The 19,920-nt window shown below is 45.0% G+C and overlaps 2 protein-coding genes across 3 annotated transcripts in view; one reads left to right on the top strand and one right to left on the bottom strand.

Moving 5' to 3' along the window:
* The window catches only part of ap5z1 (adaptor related protein complex 5 subunit zeta 1), a 14,795-nt gene extending 454 nt beyond the window's left edge, over window positions 1-14,341 (top strand). Inside the window, exons 2-18 of one of the 2 annotated variants that reach the window (XM_072676357.1) lie at window positions 657-794; window positions 1,398-1,584; window positions 1,677-1,821; window positions 1,967-2,079; window positions 2,780-2,948; window positions 3,188-3,229; window positions 7,247-7,387; window positions 7,488-7,525; window positions 8,273-8,435; window positions 8,596-8,774; window positions 8,893-9,035; window positions 9,888-10,040; window positions 10,922-11,033; window positions 11,844-11,941; window positions 12,031-12,163; window positions 12,406-12,620; window positions 13,434-14,341. In XM_072676357.1, coding sequence (XP_072532458.1) covers window positions 657-794; window positions 1,398-1,584; window positions 1,677-1,821; window positions 1,967-2,079; window positions 2,780-2,948; window positions 3,188-3,229; window positions 7,247-7,387; window positions 7,488-7,525; window positions 8,273-8,435; window positions 8,596-8,774; window positions 8,893-9,035; window positions 9,888-10,040; window positions 10,922-11,033; window positions 11,844-11,941; window positions 12,031-12,163; window positions 12,406-12,620; window positions 13,434-13,704 — 2,440 coding nt within the window. In that variant the 3' untranslated portion in view covers window positions 13,705-14,341. The remainder of the gene's footprint in view (window positions 1-656; window positions 795-1,397; window positions 1,585-1,676; window positions 1,822-1,966; window positions 2,080-2,779; window positions 2,949-3,187; window positions 3,230-7,246; window positions 7,388-7,487; window positions 7,526-8,272; window positions 8,436-8,595; window positions 8,775-8,892; window positions 9,036-9,887; window positions 10,041-10,921; window positions 11,034-11,843; window positions 11,942-12,030; window positions 12,164-12,405; window positions 12,621-13,433) is intronic. The other variant, XM_072676358.1, reaches the window with a different exon arrangement.
* Window positions 14,342-15,273: 932 nt separating this feature from the next.
* Window positions 15,274-19,920, bottom strand: part of mmd2a (monocyte to macrophage differentiation-associated 2a) — a 35,546-nt gene continuing 30,899 nt past the window's right edge. The window contains exon 7 of the mRNA XM_072676359.1: window positions 15,274-19,137. Within this exon, the coding sequence (XP_072532460.1) occupies window positions 18,934-19,137 (204 nt within the window). The 3' untranslated portion in view covers window positions 15,274-18,933. The remainder of the gene's footprint in view (window positions 19,138-19,920) is intronic.

The raw sequence follows: 19,920 nt of genomic DNA, 5'->3' as shown, positions 1-19,920 counted from the left end.
ACAGGCATAAAACTGAGCATAAAAATGAACAACAGTATGTAAATTGGTTAGGTGGAAGCAAGGTTGCTGCCAGGGATTCTGAGCTCCATCAACAGATATTACAGTACTACTGTATGGGGCAGTGGTGGCTCAGTGGTTAGAGCGCCGGGATATCGATGACAGGGTTGTGGGTTCGATTCCCGGGCTTGTCAAGCTGCCACTGTTGGGCCCTTGAGCAAGGCCCTTTACCCTCTCTGCTCCCCGGGCGCTGGAGTTGGCTGCCCCCCGCTCTGGGTGTGTGTGTGTACTCACTGCCCCTAGCTCACTAGTGTGTGTGTGAGTGTGTGTTCACTACCACAGATGGGTTAAATGCGGAGGACCCATTTCGCTGTATAGTGCACACTGTACAGTGACAAATACGTGCACCTTTACCTTTTTACCTTTACCTTTTTAACAGTTCTACCAAAAATGCTTAATTAACACTTTTAAGGCCAATCACAGGCCCTTAAATTTCCCCTAACACCCCCATATGGCGCCCCTGGGTAGAAGAATCAGTAACAGCCCACCTACGTCAGTGAATGTAGTGAGTGGGGAAGAGCACCGTTTATTTACAGGCTTTGGGTGTCCATCTCTGCTCATATATCAAAATCTGTGGTTTGTTTGTCATACCTTCGCAGAGAAATACAGGAAGATGAGCTGCAGAGGTTTTACGGATGCATGTCTAAACATCTTCTGCCGTCTAAGGAAGGTGGAGAAGTGGTGGATTCTCTTCAGAGGCTACATTTGATAGTTTCCGCCACGAAATACATCAGAACGTAAGTTTGAGGTGTGGTTGGAACCCAGAGGTAATACAGGTTGAAATGTCAGGGGTCGAAAGCCGATCTGCACCAAGAGCCCTTTAAGCTTTAAGTACGGCTTGGCTTGACCCGTCATCTCTTAAGATCCACGGAAAAGACAAGCACCCCCCCCTTTTCTTTCCTAGCACCAAAGTGCAGGAACGAACTTTCCCTGAGTGTCCGAACGGCACCAGAGAAGCTTGCTGTTTCCAAACAATGACTGAAGAACCATTTTTTCCAAGAGTACGTAGGCAGAGTATAGTGTCGAGTATTGCGGCCTCCATACTGACTTTTGTGTTTAGTAGTGTGTAAGCATAGCATGTTTGTATAGACTAACATCCAAAAGATTCCTCTAAGATGTTTTCTGAGTAAACAGTGAAGCACTTTTGTATGTTTTTGTAATGTTTGGCTTGTAGGAATGCACCAGAGGAGTGGTGCTCAATTCTAAGCTAAGTGAATGTTGAGGAGGTTCAGGATATTGTAGCAAAACCCCAGCAAAAGTGTTCAAGAGCTCTGCCCAACTGTCACAGACAAGTCAGTCGGTTAAATATGACTTCTTCCTGTGACGTTTTCCACCAACAGGCTCCCGCCAGACTTCAGTAAGAAGATCCAGACCCTGCTCCGCTCTCCATCATGTCCTGAGCAGTTTCAGATCCTTTGCTCTGCCATCCTGAGGGAGAGTCTCCCTCTCAGTTTACACAGCCTCTCCACAGAGCTCAGCCAGGACAGCAGAACACTCAGTTATATGGCCAATGTAATTCTCTCCCAGGTACTGTCCCAGCTACCGCCCTTCATACATGTCTTGTGTGTCTATAAACACCTTGTTTGAACCTCTGAAGTATCTCTTCTGTGCTTCCTCAGGCTGGGAACAAGGAGGATCTGCTTCCTCTCTGTCAGCATTTACTGAAGTGTTTGGAGTCGAGGCAGCCTGAGGTGCAGATTCCCAAACACACACTTCCCATTCTCTCCAAGATCTTCAGCTTCTCTCCACAGATCCTCAGTGAAGGTGAGCTTATATGGGCAGAAGTTGACAGACGCACAGCACCCAGTCTTCAGTCTTCCTCTTTGTAATCAAGTGTAATATTTTATTTTTAATTCACACATTAAGTTTATAGAGAAGCTTGATATAATTCTGAATGTTTTGAATCCAGATCAGGTGAATCTGGTCAGTCGGAAGTTGGCTGACTGGCTGAGATATGCCAGCGTTTACCAGGGAGCCTCCATGTCTTCTGGGGGATTTTTCACCAGTCCCAGAGCACGTCAGGTAGAGGACAAGCACAGTTCACACCAAGTAACACTGTCCTCTGTCAAATGAAGTGAAAACATGCTGCAGGTTGATATGAATTAGGATTTGGAGCAGTCTCAGTAAATAGTCAAAAGCCCCAAATGTATGTAAACACATTAAATCAAATCAGGATTTAAAGCAGCATTATGCAAGAATTAGTATTTCTTGTTTCTTCGCTTCCCCCAACAGTCTGGAAGTGTAATTCGCATTTTGAGCCATTATTAAAGGACAGGCTTTACACATGCACTACTGGACAAGCTGAGAGAGAGTAATATTACAGGATATTATATAAATATGAATGGAATTACGCAGCATTAAAAAAAAGGAAATTCTTGCAAAACGCTGCTTTAAGTGCTCTGGAAAGAGATGGTCCTCAGTCTGCGATTGAAGATAGCAAGTGACTGCTGTCTCAAACCCAGGGGATGTTTGGGAAGTTCAGAGAAACCTATAATCCAGGACAGAGAAGAAGGATGGTGGGTCAAGCTGAGCCGTACTTGAAGCTTGAAAGGCTTGAACGGGTCGTGTTTTGACTATTGCCATCAGGTAGGGAGGAGCTGGTCTGCTCTTGGCTTTGTAGGCCAGCGAAAGATTTTGGGCAGCTGCAGGAATCCAGTGTAGAGCATGCAGGTGAGGAGAGACATGGATGAACTCTGAGCTGCTTTGTCCTTCTTTCCATCAGCCAGCACTAATGATTGAAGTGGATGGGGCAGTGGCTGGAGACTTCTTCACTGTACTGTGTGTGGGACAGAACTACACTGAAGACCAGTGGATGAACATGTACACCTTTTCCATGATCAGGAGCTGGCTGCTCACCTATGATACAGAAGGAACCTCTAATGCAGAATCAGGTAACAAGGATAAGAACTGGCTTCATGTTCAGTTGACTTTCTAACAAATTCTGTCAAAGTTTAGCCAAACATCATCTCCACCTTCATACACAGCAGAGAATTTGATTGCGGTTCCTGGTGCGTCCTGCAGACTACAGAGTTCAGTTTGATATGTGTTGTTGACCACACCCTACAGTTCTAATGTTCAGTGCCCTTTAAGGCATGTAAATAACTGAAGATTGGATTTTCACTTTTGCTAGCTCAGCTAAAAAGAACACAAGTCATTCAAACACCACACCAAGGTAAGCTGCAAGCTACAAGCTGGGTTAAACCCTCAGCCAGAATTTCTTTTCTGTCCACACGTCATGCCTGCCCAATCCTGCTCCTGCAGAGTTTAGTTCCAGCACTAAACAGATACACCTGATCCAGCTAACCAGGGTCCTCAGAAGCATCTGAGTGTTACAGGAGCATCAGTCATTTCTTATTAATTGAACCTGTGAAATATGTAGAACGTAGGAGACATTTCTCAACGCCCCTATTACTCCACCTCATCTCCTCAACGCATCTATTACTCCACCTCATCTCCTCAACGTCCCTATTACTCCACCTCATCTCCTCAACGCCCCTATTACTCTACCCCATCTCCTCAACGCATCTATTACTCTACCCCATCTCCTCAAAGCCCCTATTACTCCACCCCATCTCCTCAACGCATCTATTAGAATCAGAATCAGAATCAGAATCTCTTTATTTCACCAAGTATGTTACCCATACAAGGAATTTGTCTTGGTGAGAGCAACACGTATGACAAGTAACAAAGAAACACAGAACACAGTCTTAAACTAAAGGAAAATTACACTAAACAATAAATAGGGTAGGGGATAAATTAAAAAAAGTAGAAAGTACTAAAGGTAATAAAGGTAATAAAGAGCTGAAAGATGTATTTACAGAAAAGAAAAGAACATCTGTACAGGTGTGCAAATAGTCATAGTGCAAAATAGGCAGAGTGCAAATAACTGTTCAGTCCGGTTTGGTACAGTTCAGTTGTAAGTTTAGAGGTTTACAGTGGGAGGTGACCACTGTGATTGAGGAGCGCTACAGCTCTGGGGAAGAAGCTATTAGCATGACGTGTTGTGCTGGTTTTGATGGACCGCAGTCTTCTACCCGAGGGGAGTGCCTGGAAGAGGAGGTGTCCAGGATGTGAGGGGTCAGATGTAATCTTGCCAGCCCGCTTCCTCATCCTGCTGGAGTAGATCTGCTGAAGTGATGGCAGGTTACATCCTATGATCCTCTCTGCTGTCCTGATGATGCGCTGGAGTTTGGTTCTTTCTTGTGAGGTGGAGGAACCAAACCAGATAGTTATGGAGGCTGTGATAATGGACTCGATGATCGCTGTGTAGAACTGGATCATCAGGGTCTGTGGCAGGTTGAATTTCTTGAGCTGTCTCAAGAAGTACATTCTTTGTTGAGCTTTCTTGATGATGGAGATGGTGTTTTTCTCCCATTTCAAGTCTCTGGAAATGGTGGTGCCCAGGAACTTGAGTGACTCCACCATTGATACTGCAGTGTTGTTGATGTGGAGGGGGGGAAGGGTGGGTGGATTGCGTCGGAAGTCCACCACCATCTCTACAGTCTTTTCTGTGTTTAGCAGCAGGTGGTTGTTGCTGCACCAGGACACCAGCTGCTCAATTTCCTTTCTGTAAGCAGACTCATCACCGTTGGCTATGAGGCCCACCAGAGTGGAGTCATCTGCAAATTTCAGGATCTTTACAGCTGGATCTTTGGAGACACAGTCATTAGTGTAGAGGCTAAAGAGAAGGGGTGAAAGAACACAACCCTGAGGGACTCCAGTACTGAGTGTCCGGAGGTCTGAAGTGTGCTTCCCCAGCCGCACCTGCTGTCTCCTGTCTGTCAGAAAATCCACGATCCACCGACACATGGAGTCTGGCACTGACTGCTGGGAGAGCTTGGCCTGAAGAAGCTGCGGCACAACAGTGTTAAAGGCCGAGCTAAAGTCCACAAACAAAACCCTAGCATAGTTTCCATGGCTGTCGAGATGTTGCAGGATAAAGTGCAGGGTCAGGTTGACCACATCATCGACAGACCTGTTTGCTCGGTACGCAAACTGCAGGGGGTCCAGCAGGGGATCTGTGATGGACTTCAGGTGGGCTAGGATCAGGCGTTCAAAGACCTTCATGACTACAGAGGTCAGGGCGACAGGCCTGTAGTCATTCAGTCCGGTGATGGTGGATTTCTTGGGAACTGGAATGATGGTGGAGGTTTTGAAGCAGGCTGGAACAGAGCAGAGTTCCAGTGATCTGTTAAAAATGTCCGTAAACACTGGAGCTAGTTGGTCACAGCAGTGTTTTAGGGTGGATGGAGAGACTGAGTCGGGCCCGGGAGCTTTCCTCACCTTCTGTCTGCTGAAGAGCCTGTGAACATCCTGCCGGTTGATGCAGAGATGAGCAGGAGGCAGAGGTGAGAGGGCCAGTGTGGGGGTGGAGGTGGAGGGGGGTGATGGGTGGTAGACGGTCTGATTGTCTTTTGTGAGTTCAAATCTGCAGTAGAACTCATTCAGGTCGTTGGTGAGGTGTCGGTCGTTCAGGAGGAGGGGGGTCTTTCTCACCTTGTGACCAGTGAGAAGCTGTAGGCCTTTCCAGGCTGAAGATGGGTCGTTAGCAGTGATGTGTCTGTTCAGCTGCTCTGAGTACTTGCTCTTCGCAGCTCTAATCCCTTTCTCCAGTCTGTATTTGGCCTCCTTAAAGACAGTTCTATCTCCACTCCTGAACGCTTCCTCCTTTTCCCTCCGAAGCTGTTTGAGTTCTGCAGTAAACCAGGGTTTGTTGTTACTGTATCTCACCTGTGATTTAGTTGAGATACAGCTGTCTTCACAGAAACTGATGTATGACGTCACAGTGTCTGTGTATTCGTCCAGTCCGTCTGTCGCCTCCTCAAACACAGCCCAGTCTGTGGATTCGAAGCAGCCCTGCAGCTTCTCAATGTCTCCACTGGTCCACCTCTTCACTGTTGTGATGACCGGCTTGTTGGTTTTGAGTTTCTGCCGGTAGGTTGGAATGAGGTGCACGAGGCTGTGATCGGAGAGCCCGACAGCTGCGCGCGTGACCGCGCGATAGGCATTCTTGATACAGGTGTAGCACTTGTCCAGTGTGTTGCCTTCACGTGTTGGACACGCGATGTGTTGTCTGTATTTGGGCATCTCCTTCGTGAGGTTCGCACTGTTAAACTCTGTTACTCTACCCCATCTCCTCAACGCCCCTATTACTCCACCCCATCTCCTCAATGCATCTGTTACTCCACCCCATCTCCTCAACGCCCCTATTACTCCACCTCATCTCCTCAACGCCCCTATTACTCGACCCCATCTCCTCAATGCATCTGTTACTCCACCCCATCTCCTCAACGTCCCATTAGTGCACCACATTTCCTCAACGCATCTATTACTCCACCCCATCTCCTCAACGCCCCATTAGTGCAGCCCCTTCTCCTCAATGCCCCTATTACTCCATCCCATCGTCTCAACGTCCGATTACTCCACCCCATTGTCTCAGTGTCCCATTAGTGCACCCCATCTCCTCAACGTCCCATTACTTTAGTCCCATCTCCTCAACGTCCCATTAGTGCAGCCCATCTCCTCAACGTTCCATTAGTGCAGCCCATCTTCTCAATGCCCCTATTACTCCACCCCTTCTCCTCAACGCCTCATTACTCCACCCCATCGTCTCAACATCCCATTACTCCACCCCATTGTCTCAATTTCCTATTCTTTTAGCACCATCCCCTTAATGTCCCATTACTTTAGTCCCATCTCGTCAACGTCCCATTAGTGCACCCCATCTCCTCAATGCCCCTATTATTTTACTCTTAAACACCCCCATCTTCTAAACATAATAATTGTTGCAGTGGTGGTCTGTTCACAGCCTCTACATTGGAGGGTTCTTGAATCTTGACTAATGCTCCTAAGGTGTGTTAGATTATGGTTGCAGCTAAACTCCAGTAGTTAATACTGGTAGCTGGCGCAGGAGTGTGCATCCAAAATCTACTCACATTCAGGCCTTGTCTGTGCTGTATAATTAACCCTTGTTTTTCCTCCAATAAATCAATAACTAAGCATCACAATCACTGAATACTAAGGGCTGCATTTCCTCCGTTTTAAACTCAGTGGCTTGTAATCGCAGGGCATGTCAAATTGACTTTACTTGCAATTCTATGTCTAGTTGTGCATGTTCCTGTGTGATGTGGTAAGAATAGAATTGGTGGTGAAAGGTGATGTGCCGGATTGTACTCTGCTGTTGGTCCAGATGACCGGTCTGAAGTGGACAGCTCAGTGATGTCCATGGTTTCGGCCACCTCCTCCTCCAGCCGATTCCTTCCCCCAAAGGAGCGTCTCAGAGAGAAAGCCTTTGAGTACTGCCACCGGCTGATCGAGCAGAGCGACCGGAGTAAGTTACCCTGTACATCTCCCATCATACAGCTCATCTCATAGCTTTATCGGAGTCAGATCTGTGGAGTTCAATGTGAAGACTTAATGTTTGATTACAGAGGCCCTGAAGAGAACAGACGCAGAGCTGCAGAAAGCGGTAAGCCACACCAAAACACACCAGAAATGCATGATTGTGACAAACAAGTTGGCAAACAAGTTGGAATGAATAAAATACACCAGAAATATCAACTGATAAATATACCATTTAATACAAAACAGGAAAAATGATCAAATAATGAGTAAAGTAAGATAAAGGCATATTGAATAACATCTGATTGTAGAACCGCTCGTTATTATGCGGTTACTGTACATATATCTGGGTTTATTGTTGGTCACAACCATCATTATTAACTTAGACCCAGTTCTCATTAAAATCATACAGCATTAACTTCACTAAGCATTAACTTTTCAGGTAGCTTTTAGTTAGGAAAATTATTTTAGGTAAATTAGTCACCTTGTTTAAGATGTTTAAGGTGGTAGAAACTTCAGACTCCTGTACAGGGCGCTGCACGAGGATGATCAGGCTATAAATACAACTATAAATGCAGGGTGTTTGGGGTGGATACATGGGTTAAGAAGAGGTGGTACAGTGCAGTGAGGGTCTCGTTCACACTGTTGCCTTTAAGCTACGCCCAAATGCAATCCCTCCTTTAGCCACATTAGCATCTGCTTTGCGACCCATTTTCCACACATCCAACGAGACCCTCACTGCACTGTACCTATGTATCTATGAATCCCGTTGCACACCGAACAGGTATTTTGTAGCCTGATTGTCCTTGTGCAACGTCATCTGCAGGAGCCTGAAGTTACAACCACCTTAACCACTTCTTTCTTCTTTGTTCAGTGCCTTGTGGAGTCAGTGGCCATAATGGACATCATCTGTAGTGAGGATGCCTCCTACGTGTATCGTGCCTTCCCCTGTATCAAAGCGCTGTACGGCAGGCTGAGTGCTGACCTGGCCTCCGCACGAGCGCTGCTGCCCATAGCTCAGTTCTACCTCAACCACAGTGAGTGTCCTGAGCCCTGACACAGAACCTTTCCTGATACTAAATATCCACAGCTTTAACTCAAGTTAAAGTCAGTGTCCATAATTAATCTTCAGACACGTACAGTAGTTCCATTAAGTGATTGGAAGATTCATCGTGCATGTGTGTTTTCCATATTCAGGCGAGACGGCCGCTGTGGAGTCCGAGTCCATTTTCTGCCATCTCTTTAGTCGCTTTCCTGCCGAGCTCTTTAACGAACCGATTCTGGCCTTCGAATTCGTTCAGTTCTGCCTCCGAAACGTGAGCGTCCTGCAGGAGAAGGTAGCCATCTACAGACACAGCTTCCCCAACCTGTTGAAGGTGAGCTCTCTTCTCCATCAAACCCAGTTGGTTCAGAATTTTAACAGTGGTCCAGACTGCTAACAGTGGGTTGTGGGGAGTGTTGTGTAGTTCTTTACCTTCCATTTCTGTTCCCCAGTTCTTGGCATGGAACAGCCCAGGTCTGATCTCTGAGTATGTAGAGCTGCTGCCCTCTCTGTTGGCTCCTGAGACTGCGATCGAGCTACTCCACTCACTACTGGATCTGCCCTGCCTGGCTGCTGCGTTGGACCTCCAGCACAGGTTGGTTAGATGCATAGATCCTGAAATAGTAACGAAAAGAGAGTCAATTTTGTGCCTCTTGCTGTGATGAGGAAAAGCACAGCAGTCTCTGAAAGCATGACACACTGTTCAGCTCTCACTCTGATACTGGATGCACCTTAATTCATGCCTAGATCCCTGCAGTGCTCTGTCCATGCAAATTAGCCTGAGAGAGAAAAGTGCAGAAGCTTTTTCAGACAAATTGCAGAGAATGCCTCACTCTTGTGAGCCTCTCATCACTGGCTTTAAGTCATTTTTGGATTTATTGTAAAGGTGATCAGGTGCTGAATGATGCTCCTCAGTGTATTTCTGAGCTGTTGTAAATGCACTATTAGCATCTAATTGAAGTGTTCTAGCTAGTTTAAAAACAAAGCTCATTATTATTATTCCCCTTGCTTTATGTGTATATTGCCATGTCTTATCTCTTATATTTTACATATTGTGAAGCAAATTGTGTTTTATTAGAATAGTGCTACACACTTCAACACAAGCAGTGGGATCAGGTGCAATAGAGCAGCATTAGAGCAACCCTGGTCCTGGAGGCACCATGCCCTGCACATTTCAGTGCTTTCCCTGCCCCCAACACACTTGATTCAACTGATCAGCTCATTAACAGGCCCTGTTAGAGTTGCAGGGAGTCCACTAAACTGTGCAGGACAGGGTGCCTCCAGTCCCAGGGTTGAGAAAAGCTGCATTAGAGAAAGGAAAGTAACTGCACTGCCGTTTTCTTGTAGCTTGTGCAGAGCCACTACAGGACAGCGTTTGTCTGATGCTAATCCAAGCATATATTAACCTCCACAAATTAACCTAGGCATGTGTGGAATCCTGCTGCAGGTCTGCATGTTACCCAGTCCAAGATCGTGCTGTGTGGGATCAGCAGGGCTCTAAGGTCGCTGCTTCTCTGGACGCCTTCCGCCAACAATCTTATAGAGGGTTCTTCCTCTACATCCTCAGGCCTGAGGCAGGGACTGGAGACACTATTGACCGGTAATGGCTGCTTACTTTAGAAATTTCTTACTTATAAGGGTGTAAAGAAAATAATCATTCCTAAATTGCATCAAATATTTTCCCCCAAAAATTGAGAGGTCAGAGATTTATATTCATAATTATTGGCTCCACTTCTCAAGGGCCTGTTTGCACCTGGTGTTTTTTTGGTAATTAGATTGCATTCAGATTTTACTTAAGCAAGGTGCTTTCCTATGATTATTGTGCTGCATCTGCAGCAGCTCGAGGCAGTGGCTGACTTGCATGTATTGAAGGAGACCTGTATAAAGTCTTTACTCTCCTAGTATTGGAAGCATTGTTAGTGCTAGGGGGAATTATGGACGGGAGGGTTAATTAGCAGAACCAAATTGGGGGGGGGGGGGGTAGTGAAAAATATAAAAAACAAACAAACCTTGAATTGTGATTAAAGTCCGGCCAGCAAGCATAAAAACATCTGTCTCCTGTGTGCTTGTGCACACTCGTGCTTATTTACTGGTGGGTGAGAGCAGTATTACAGAGTCTTTTGATTTAAATAGTCTGCCACTACGGGAATGCAAGAACCATCTATTGTTCCACAACGTTGTAGAAGATCCAGCACCGTTCCTCTAAACTGCTCACAGTCTCCAGGAGCAGGACAGTTTTGATGAAAAGCCATTGTTTACAAGAACTAAAACAGGGATGATGTTTGTTTGTTGGTCCTCTGGTCTCACTGGAGACGCATTTTAATGAGAAGTGTAAACAGAATCTGGTCTAAATTACATCCAGATACTATTCAGATACAAATGCCAGGTGTAAAGAGGCCCTAATATTCAAACAGTGTTATTGATTGTTACCTCTCAGTGCCGCACGCTGACTGCTTTATGCTGCTTTATGCTGCTTTATAGGTTGAATACCCTACATGAGGCTTTGGAAGGCATGGTGGAGAGTCCGCGTGTGGTGCGCTGTGCCCAGATTGTTCCTGTACTCCTGCACGTCTACTTCAACACAGTCACTCAGGTAACAACCGCAACACTGACCTCACAGGAGCCTTTCAGGAAGATTCTGGGCTTTTTTACAACTGTTGTCGTTGTAAAGCAGCTTTACACAATCAGTAATTAGTAAAAGACAGATAAAAAATATAGAATAATATAAAAAGACATGAAAAATCTAAGACTCACAGGGAGCAGCCAACAGCGACAGTGGCAGATAGTTAACACCCTCCTCTGATCAGAACTATTTATAAATTATTGACAAAAAGTTGCCAAACCACCTAAACTGTTGTACTGCTCAGGTGTGCAACATATTCTTAATCTTAATATGATAATCATGGTGTAGAATAACTTAATATAGTCATGGCAGTGATGCTCAGAGTAATGAGAGTAATGATGGTTAATAGTGGTGATATTAATAATGGCAGATAATTAAGAGTCCATTTAGGTTTGAACATGGTCATTAGGCAGGTAGCAGTGGTAGGAGGGCAATGCACACAGCTGGTCTGGCATGGGTGGTGGGGGGTGGTTGGTGGTCGGATTGGTAGGTGGTAGCTGGTCTGACGCAGGTAGGTCGGGCTGGATGAGTGAGCAACCATTTACTCAGAGAAGGTATAGAGACAGATGATAAAAATGCTAATCTCAACTTTAATTAGCTGCTTTACTGCACTGATGGCTGCTCACAGGACCCACATTTTATAGCATAGTTTTAACATTGTAACAAAAACCCTGTAATAAATCCTGAGTCTAACCAGATAGTGCTGCTGTCCACCTCTCCGCACTTACATACAGAGCTTTCTAATCCCTGTCTGTGTGTATTCCTTATATGTGACTTTAGATGGCTGATGAGAAGCTCATGAACCAGTTTGTGATGGTCCTGCTGGAGAGAAGCAGCCTCCTGTACAACATAAAGAACTTCAGCACTGAAGTGCAGAGGTCAGTCCATATGCTTTGAGGGGATTTTCTGAACGTATCGTGCCATGGTGAGTTCTGGTGGTTCTCTAACTGCTGAATATTGTCTGCAGAGTGTTCAGCACACACCTACAAACCCTGTGCAAGCTGCACCCTCCCCTGATTGTGGATCAGTACAAGGAGCTGCTGGACTTTGCCAGCACCACAACCAGCATCTACAGTAAAGAAGACTTCTACACACATGTGGTGAGTGAAACATCAAGATCTGCTCGTCAGTTCTGCACGTCATGCAAAAACCTTGTTTCTTAATCTTAAGTCAATGTAAAACGATTTTATTTTGGAGCATTTCCATTGGGCCGATCATCATGAAATTTGGACGTTATGCAAAGAACAGAAAAGCAGCAAAACTGGAGATTTTTTTTCAGTTTCCACGGGAGATTTAGATTTTCCTTGATATGCAAATAGTGTATGCATGTGTGTGTGTGCAGGTGTGGGTAATAGGAGAGTATCTATCTGTGTCCTACGATCCCCGGTGTACAGTAGAGCTGATCACCTCGTTTTTTGAGGGTCTGGAGGCAGTGTTATTCGAAATCACACAAGTGCGTCAGTCTGCCAACCCACTGTGCTATTCTCCACGCCTCCTCACTGTGCTGATGACCGCATTGGCCAAGCTGGCCTCCCGCAGTCAGGACCTCATCCCTCGGTAAGGCTGCTTTAGCCCTTTTATTATTATTCATTGAGTATGAAGCATGCATATTTTGTCTTTTATGAAGGGCTTGTGGAAAACAAATATTCTCATAATAATCTTTAAGCTTTAATTTGCTGGTTTACTGCACTGATGACTGCTTACAGAAACCCACATATTGCATAGTTTTACCATAAATAAATTACTAACGTAATCAGTGTCTTCTCTGCAAACTGAAGAGATTGTATGTATGTATGCGGCCACATGAATACATATAAAAACTAAAATAACCAAAGAGACAGAGGGAAAAAAACACTCTGATAAGGATGTAGGGGGGGTGGGAAACCATGTTCTGTGTAATAAACAATTAACAACCCACCGACAGTGCCCTCACTCAGCTCAACACAACCAAAAAAAAAATTCTGCAATATAAAAAACAAGCACACATTTAATCAGGTAGTACCTCTAAATAAGTGCGCTTCCACTGTTCCATAATACCACTCACAGCTAATGGTGGAAGATCTGAAGGAAAAGTTGAAAGTTGTTGTTGCAGTGGTGTCTCCTATTACATACAGAACCATGCTGGAGTTCAGTGAGCTCTTCAGAACCTCCCACTCTTTCACTAATGTGTGGAAAGGCAGACTGCATAGCTAGGGGCTTGATTTTATACACCTGTGGCTGAATGGGACTGAATGAAACGCCCAAATTCAGAGAGGTGTGTCCCAATACTTATGTCTGTCATTGAAAAAGTACCAGCACACTGCCCGTCAGAAGTACCATAACTCAGATCATCTCAGACTTACCATTGAATGTTCTCCCTGTGTCCCTCAGGGCGTCGCTCCTGATGTCTAAGATGCGTTCGTTCGCCCGCAGTGGACCCGTTGCAGCGTGCTTCAGTGAGGAGGACACTGAGGAGATCATCACACGAGCCCACGAGCTCATCAACCTGCTCAAGCTCCCCAACGTGGCACAGTTTGTTCTGGCCCCCTCGGCCCGGGGTGAGAGCCCCCGCTGGCACAGAGACACGAACAGTGGCCTGCCCCAGCGCATGAGAGCTATCAGTGGCCTGCTGCACAACCAATCCAACTTCCTGCCTGCGTAGAGCAACACTCAGCATAGAGAACTCCCAGGGCCTGAAGTTGACAGGAGCTGGAGCTAGAGTGAGCACAGCAGCCATGCTGAACATGTGCACATGACGCTTAATCACACGTATAAACACAATCAAGCTCAATCATGATTACAGTAAAGTTCCCACTGCAGGACAAGTGAGTGTATTTGTACTGATTTAACAATTGAATTCTTGAGTTAAAGAAATAATAATGTCAGAATAATAACAGTGTAATGTGTAACAGGTTCGGTTTATTCCATGGTTTGGAATAAAAAAAAAAAGCAACAAACCCCACCAAAAAAAAGGCATAACGCTGATGTAGGTTTCCTCTATTAATATTAGTCAGTCAGATATGCAAGTTACAGTTTGATCCACCTATTTTCAAATGGCGCCCCCTTGAGGTAGCTGGTACAGTCTGTAGTGTGTGTTCCTTAGCGCATGGATTGTGTTTCAGCTGTCCAATGAAACAGACACGTCATCTTGGGTCGTTATGGTTTAAAATGAAATGGAAAAAAATTTAAGAATGTCCCACAATGTTACGCAATATGGACAAAAGTATTGGGACACCGGCTCATTTATTGTTTCTTCTAAAATCAAGGGCTTTAAAAATACAATTTATCATTTTGTTGGAGTAACTGTCTCTACTGTCCAGGGAAGAAGGCTTTCTACTAGATTCTGTTTGATTGCATTCAGCCACAAGAATGTTTATGATGGAGCCCCAACCATCATTCCAGAGAACACAGTTCTTCCACTGCTCCTCCACAGCTCAATGCTGGGGGGCTTTATACCCCTCTAGCCCACACCTGGCATTAAAGGTAAAGGTAAAGGTGCACGTATTTGTCACTGTACAGCGAAATGTGTCCTCTGCATTTAACCCATCTGGTAGTGAACACACACTCACACACACACATGTGTTAGGGGCAGTGAGAGTACACACCCGCCCGGGGAGCAGAGAGGGTAAAGGGCCTTGCTCAAGGGCCCAACAGTGGCAGCTTGCCGAGCCCGGGAATCGAACCCACAACCCTGTTATCGATATCCCGGCGCTCTAACTGCTGAGCCACCACTGTATTAGGCAGCATGGTGCTAATAGGTTCATGTTTATCTGCTCCAGAGAGTCCTATTCTATTGGCAGTACTTCTCTACAGGGACCAAACAAGCTGTGTGTGTTTGTGCATTTGCACATCTTTGTCCTCAATGGATGCAACTTCGCAAAATAGCTGAATGCATTCATTAGAAGGGGTGTCCACGAACATTTGGACGTAGTACGTATGTGAGCCGTTCTCGAGATAGATGGAGATAGAGAGACATTCAGCGAACCTCGTCATCTGCATAAACACTTCGCCCATTGCTTACCGCGTAACGTGTATTCACTGGGCGACTGCGAGCACCACACCATGCCGTCTGTACCTAGACTGTTGGTATGAATCCATGTACTGTTATACGCCTACAGAACCAACTCAAAAGTGAGCACTTTCTGGACTGCAATGTGGCCATCAGAGATAACACACCAGGAAAAATCTCTCACACACACAAGAAATATCTACAGAGGCACCTTTAACACAGTGAAACCAGTTTGTTTATTTATTGTCCCAGTGTTTCAGGGGGATATGATGGATAGAATAACCTTTTTTTTATGTTTACATTCAGGACCACAATCTTCAAAAATTACAAACATCATCTGTATGATAAGTCATTAAAAAGAGAAAAGATCATACACAGTATCATCATTTATACCATAAATAATATAATCCAATGTCCGACACTCTTTAAGGCAGGGTTTCTCAACCGGTGGGCTGTGAAGCGCCCTCTAGTGGTCTGCAGTTTAAGAAACCCTGCTTTAAAGAGTGTCGGACATTGGTATATATTATCTATGGTATAAATTATGATACTGTATATAATAATTTACACCATAGATCATATAAGCCAATGTCTAACACTCTTTAAAGCAGGGTTTCTCAACCTGACATTGGTTTATATTATATATGGGTACAATAAACTTGTATATGGACAGCATAAACGTTTTGGATCATAAACAGTATCATCATTTACACCATAAATGATATAATAATCCTATAATCCAATGTCTGACACTCTTTATAGCAGGGTTTCTCAACCTGTGGGCCGTGAAGCGCCCTCTAGTGGTCCGCAGGCCCATTCTCAGGAGGAGGCAGCAGTCTGTAGTTCAAATGAAATAACACAGGACGATGAGACAATACTGCACCTGACAGCTGAGGTTACACATGGCCCATCTCCACCCCTCTCTAATCACCCACTAATCAGGTAGGCACCTGCCTGCCTTTCTTCAAACTATGATCAGTATATGAGCTTTAGCAGATGCGCCCAAATAAAACCCATGGTATGCAGTACTAACTTTTGCAAAATCGAACAGATTTAGGCAAAGTTTAGTTCTGGTGGGAATATGCCTGATTGTAAATAGGAATTTAGTGGTATGTGTGTTTATGGTCATCAGAGATGTGAAGACTAGTGCTCATGGCTGCTGGACACACACACTGGACCCACTCATGCTCTTTTAGGACTGCTCTTGTTGGAGTTGGAGCAGGACAACTTTCCCCTCACTTTTCTCCTCCTTGTTTAATATCGTAGAAATGAACAATATACCTTTTAAGCTATTCTTCAGCTATTGGTCAGCAGCATTGCTAGAGCTAGGGGGTGATACGAAGGGGTGGGCCAAATTGTGAGAAAAGAGGAACATTGTACAAATTTATTAAAAAAAATTACAAAAGTATTTACAAAAACAAATACAATTTTAGGTTTTAAGTAAAATTTTAAGTTGGTGGGCTGTGAGGTGGGCAAGGTTGGGACCCCCGCTTCAAAGGAATGAGCTTTTTAAACCTTTTTTGTTTTATTTTTAAATACCAAACATAATTTTTTCACAAAGGAGGAACAAGTATCGAGTATGCTAAACGCAGTTAGGACACTGAGTGGGGAAGTGATGGCTCAGCGGTTAGAGCACCGGCTATTGATGACCGGGTGATGGGTTCGACAACCCACCAGACTCGATAAGCTGCCACTTTTGGGCCGCTGAGCAAGCTATTCACCCTCTCTGCTCCCTGGGCTCTGCAGCGATGGCTGCCTACCGCTCTGGGCATGTTTGTGTTCACTGTCACTGAGTGTGTTTACTCACTAGCGTGTATGTGAGTGTGTGTACACTGCATAGATGGGTTAAAGGTGGAGGCCAAATTCCATCTGTGTCCGACACTAATGGTGAATATGACGAACACCAAAGCTCAACACTGCACTGGTTTAAAAGTTTGAGCAGTCGGCAGATGAGGTTATCTAGTTTTACGATTAAAGTAAGTGACTAACGTCCGGAGGACTAACGTCCAGGGACTCTCAGGAGATTAAGAGTCCTTAGCACTGCAGAGCAGAGTTACAGAATTGACCCTCTGCATTTAACCCAGCCATGGCAGGATGGCCACCTCAGCACCCAGGGAGCAAATTTGGGTTGGGTGTCTTGCTGAAGGGCACTTCAGCTGTGAAAGCTGGTCCTGGAAATTGAACCAGCAGCCATCAGGGCCCAAATCCCCTTCTCTAACCTTTAGGGCATATCTGGCCATGATGGTTTTGCTGGGCTGGGGAATCGAACCCTAGTCTAGCACTTCGTATATAGAGATTTTAGTCACTTTGCAATACCAACGGCTATAAAACTGCTGTTAATAAGCAGCGTCAGCTGATCTCTGAGCTGTCTACTCGTATATTAACCTAAATTCTTCAGATTGCACTTTTCCCTCCCAAAATTCAGTGAATGCTTTTTTACCCAGTAGTCTAGGGTACAAGTATTAGATGCACAAGCGCTAGAAATGTACAAAGCACCCTGACATGTGCAACACGAAAGGAGCTTTTAGCTTGTTTGTGTTACCATTAGTATTAAATGGCATTTTATGCAGTTCCATATATACTGATCGGCCGTGACGTTACCACCTCCTGCCTAATACTGAATAGGTCCCCTTTGTGCCGCCACAACAGATCTGACCATCAGAGGCATGGACTCCACAAGACCTCTGAAAGTGTCCTGCTGTGGTATCTGGCACAAAGACTAGCAGTAGCAGCAGATCCTTTAGGTCTTGTAAGTATTGAGGTGGGGCCTCCGTGGATCGCATCCATGTGCCTTAAGTGCCCATGACCCTGTTGCCCATTCTGACCACTGCATACCAGGGAAACCCTGCACGACCTACCTGATATTTTGTGGATTCTGACCCAGTCGTCTAGCCATCACAGATTGGTTCTTGTCAAAGTGTCTCAGGTTCTTATGCTTGACTATTTGTCCTGCTTTTAACACCTTCATCCACTGACCATTCACTTGCTGCCTAATACGTAGATCCCACCCCTTGAGATTTCACTCCACTGTAGATGGAGATAATCAATGTTTTTCACTTCACCTGTCAGTGGTGCTAATGTTATGGCTGTTCGGTGTGTAGCTGTTGCATATTGTATTATGTATAAGTATTTTATACTTAAAGGTGCTCTCTCTGGGTGCAGCAATTGGACAGCTTTATCAGCTTTTAGCCTCTATTACAATGAGTAGCCAATAGGATTAGCCTCTAGCCAGCTAGAGGGCTGGGTTTATGTAAAATCTTGGGGGTGGAAATATAACGAGGAGTTAGGGAGCAGTTTTGGTTCTGCTGGGCTTCGCTTTAGCTTTTTTTTAAGGAGGAACACCAGTGTTTGAGGTCCGCTTTCATTTTATGACGCCAGTTTTCCATTCTAGGGCACCTTTAATCATTGTAAGACACATGTAGTGCAAAAGGAAAGAGAAATTCAACATAAATTGCTTCATGTGATTTCAATAAATTACAATATTTTAAAAGCACAATTACAACAGCTAAGCTCACCTTATCTTCAGGACCGACCCAATATTCAAAAATTCAATAACATTTACCTCTTACAGAGTGCTTTAACTCACAAGACTCTGGCAATACTGTAATATTCCTAATGTAAACTCTGACCTCTTGGACCAATTTCTACCTTAAAACTCTAAGAAACCATGAAAGAAACCTGAGTTCTATTAATGTAGTTGTAAAATGCAGTTACGGTCACACACAGCGCTGTGGAGAACTGCGAAGGCAACTCGTGATCAGATAAAATTCGGTTTCCGTCAATGAAATTACTGGCTGGTAGTCAACAACTCGTTCTAAATACTCAATATGAGAGCCAGTGTGAGGACGAGACGGGGCTCTTCTCCTCCCCCAGGGCCTCAGTATGTCACCTGGATGTCCTCACATGGCTGCTCCCTGTTGCATACAGGTACCTCCAGATGGCATAGTAGTGTACGCCGGCCCCTATAGCCACAAAGACGTGCCAGATGGCATGAGCGAACGGTATGAGGCCGTCACTCTTGAAGAAGACCACTCCGAGGCAGTAGAAGACTCCGCCCATGGATAGCTCCAGGACACCCTCTCTGTTAGGCTGAGGCACAGAAAGAAACCTGCTGTAGTCAAACCATCTACAGTCTTCTCAACAAAGGCCCTACAATGGGTTCTTTGAGCGATGCCATAGAAGAACCATCTGTGTAATAGAGATAGATACACTATTTGTCCAAATGTTTGTGGACACCCCTTCCAATGAATGCATTCAGCTACTTTAAGTTGCACCCATTCTTGACACAGATGTGCAAATGCACTCACAGAGCTACGGCAAGTCCCTGTAGAGAAGTTTTGCCAATAGAATATGACTCTCAAGAGCAGATGAACAAGAACTTAATCTTCTAAAGTGGAGCTAAAGTGGTATAAAGCAACCAGAGATGTCCCAATACTTTTGTCAACATAGTGTATGGGAGTCTTAAGAACCTTAACATTAAGCGAAGGTTATTTAAGTCTTTAAATGAGTCTTCACACTCCCATATCTCACATGTTCTTCAGTTCTCTGTGGATTCAAAAGTGGTGGTTCTATGGCACTGCTCTTCTGTAGCACCTAAACATGGTCCTCATCTGGGTTGGCCTAGTTTGGATCCATGTGAGATGGGTGTAGGGTGGGCTGTAACGATGGGGCCTATTTGGGAAGCCCAACTAGGTCCCAGCAACATTACATGTACAAACACAAACTTAGAGCCCATGCCCACCTGGAACCCACCTAGCCCACGTTCCACCCTTGTGAGCCCCACATGAGCATGCTGGCTGGGTTCTTTATATTGTTCTAATAAGAAAGAAGTGATACATCCCTTCAAACATGCCCAGAACCGTTCCTAAACAT

This window comes from Salminus brasiliensis, chromosome 3, assembly GCF_030463535.1.
Source record: "Salminus brasiliensis chromosome 3, fSalBra1.hap2, whole genome shotgun sequence".
Lineage (NCBI taxonomy): Eukaryota > Metazoa > Chordata > Actinopteri > Characiformes > Bryconidae > Salminus > Salminus brasiliensis.
This window is presented reverse-complemented; position numbering and strand designations above follow the sequence as displayed.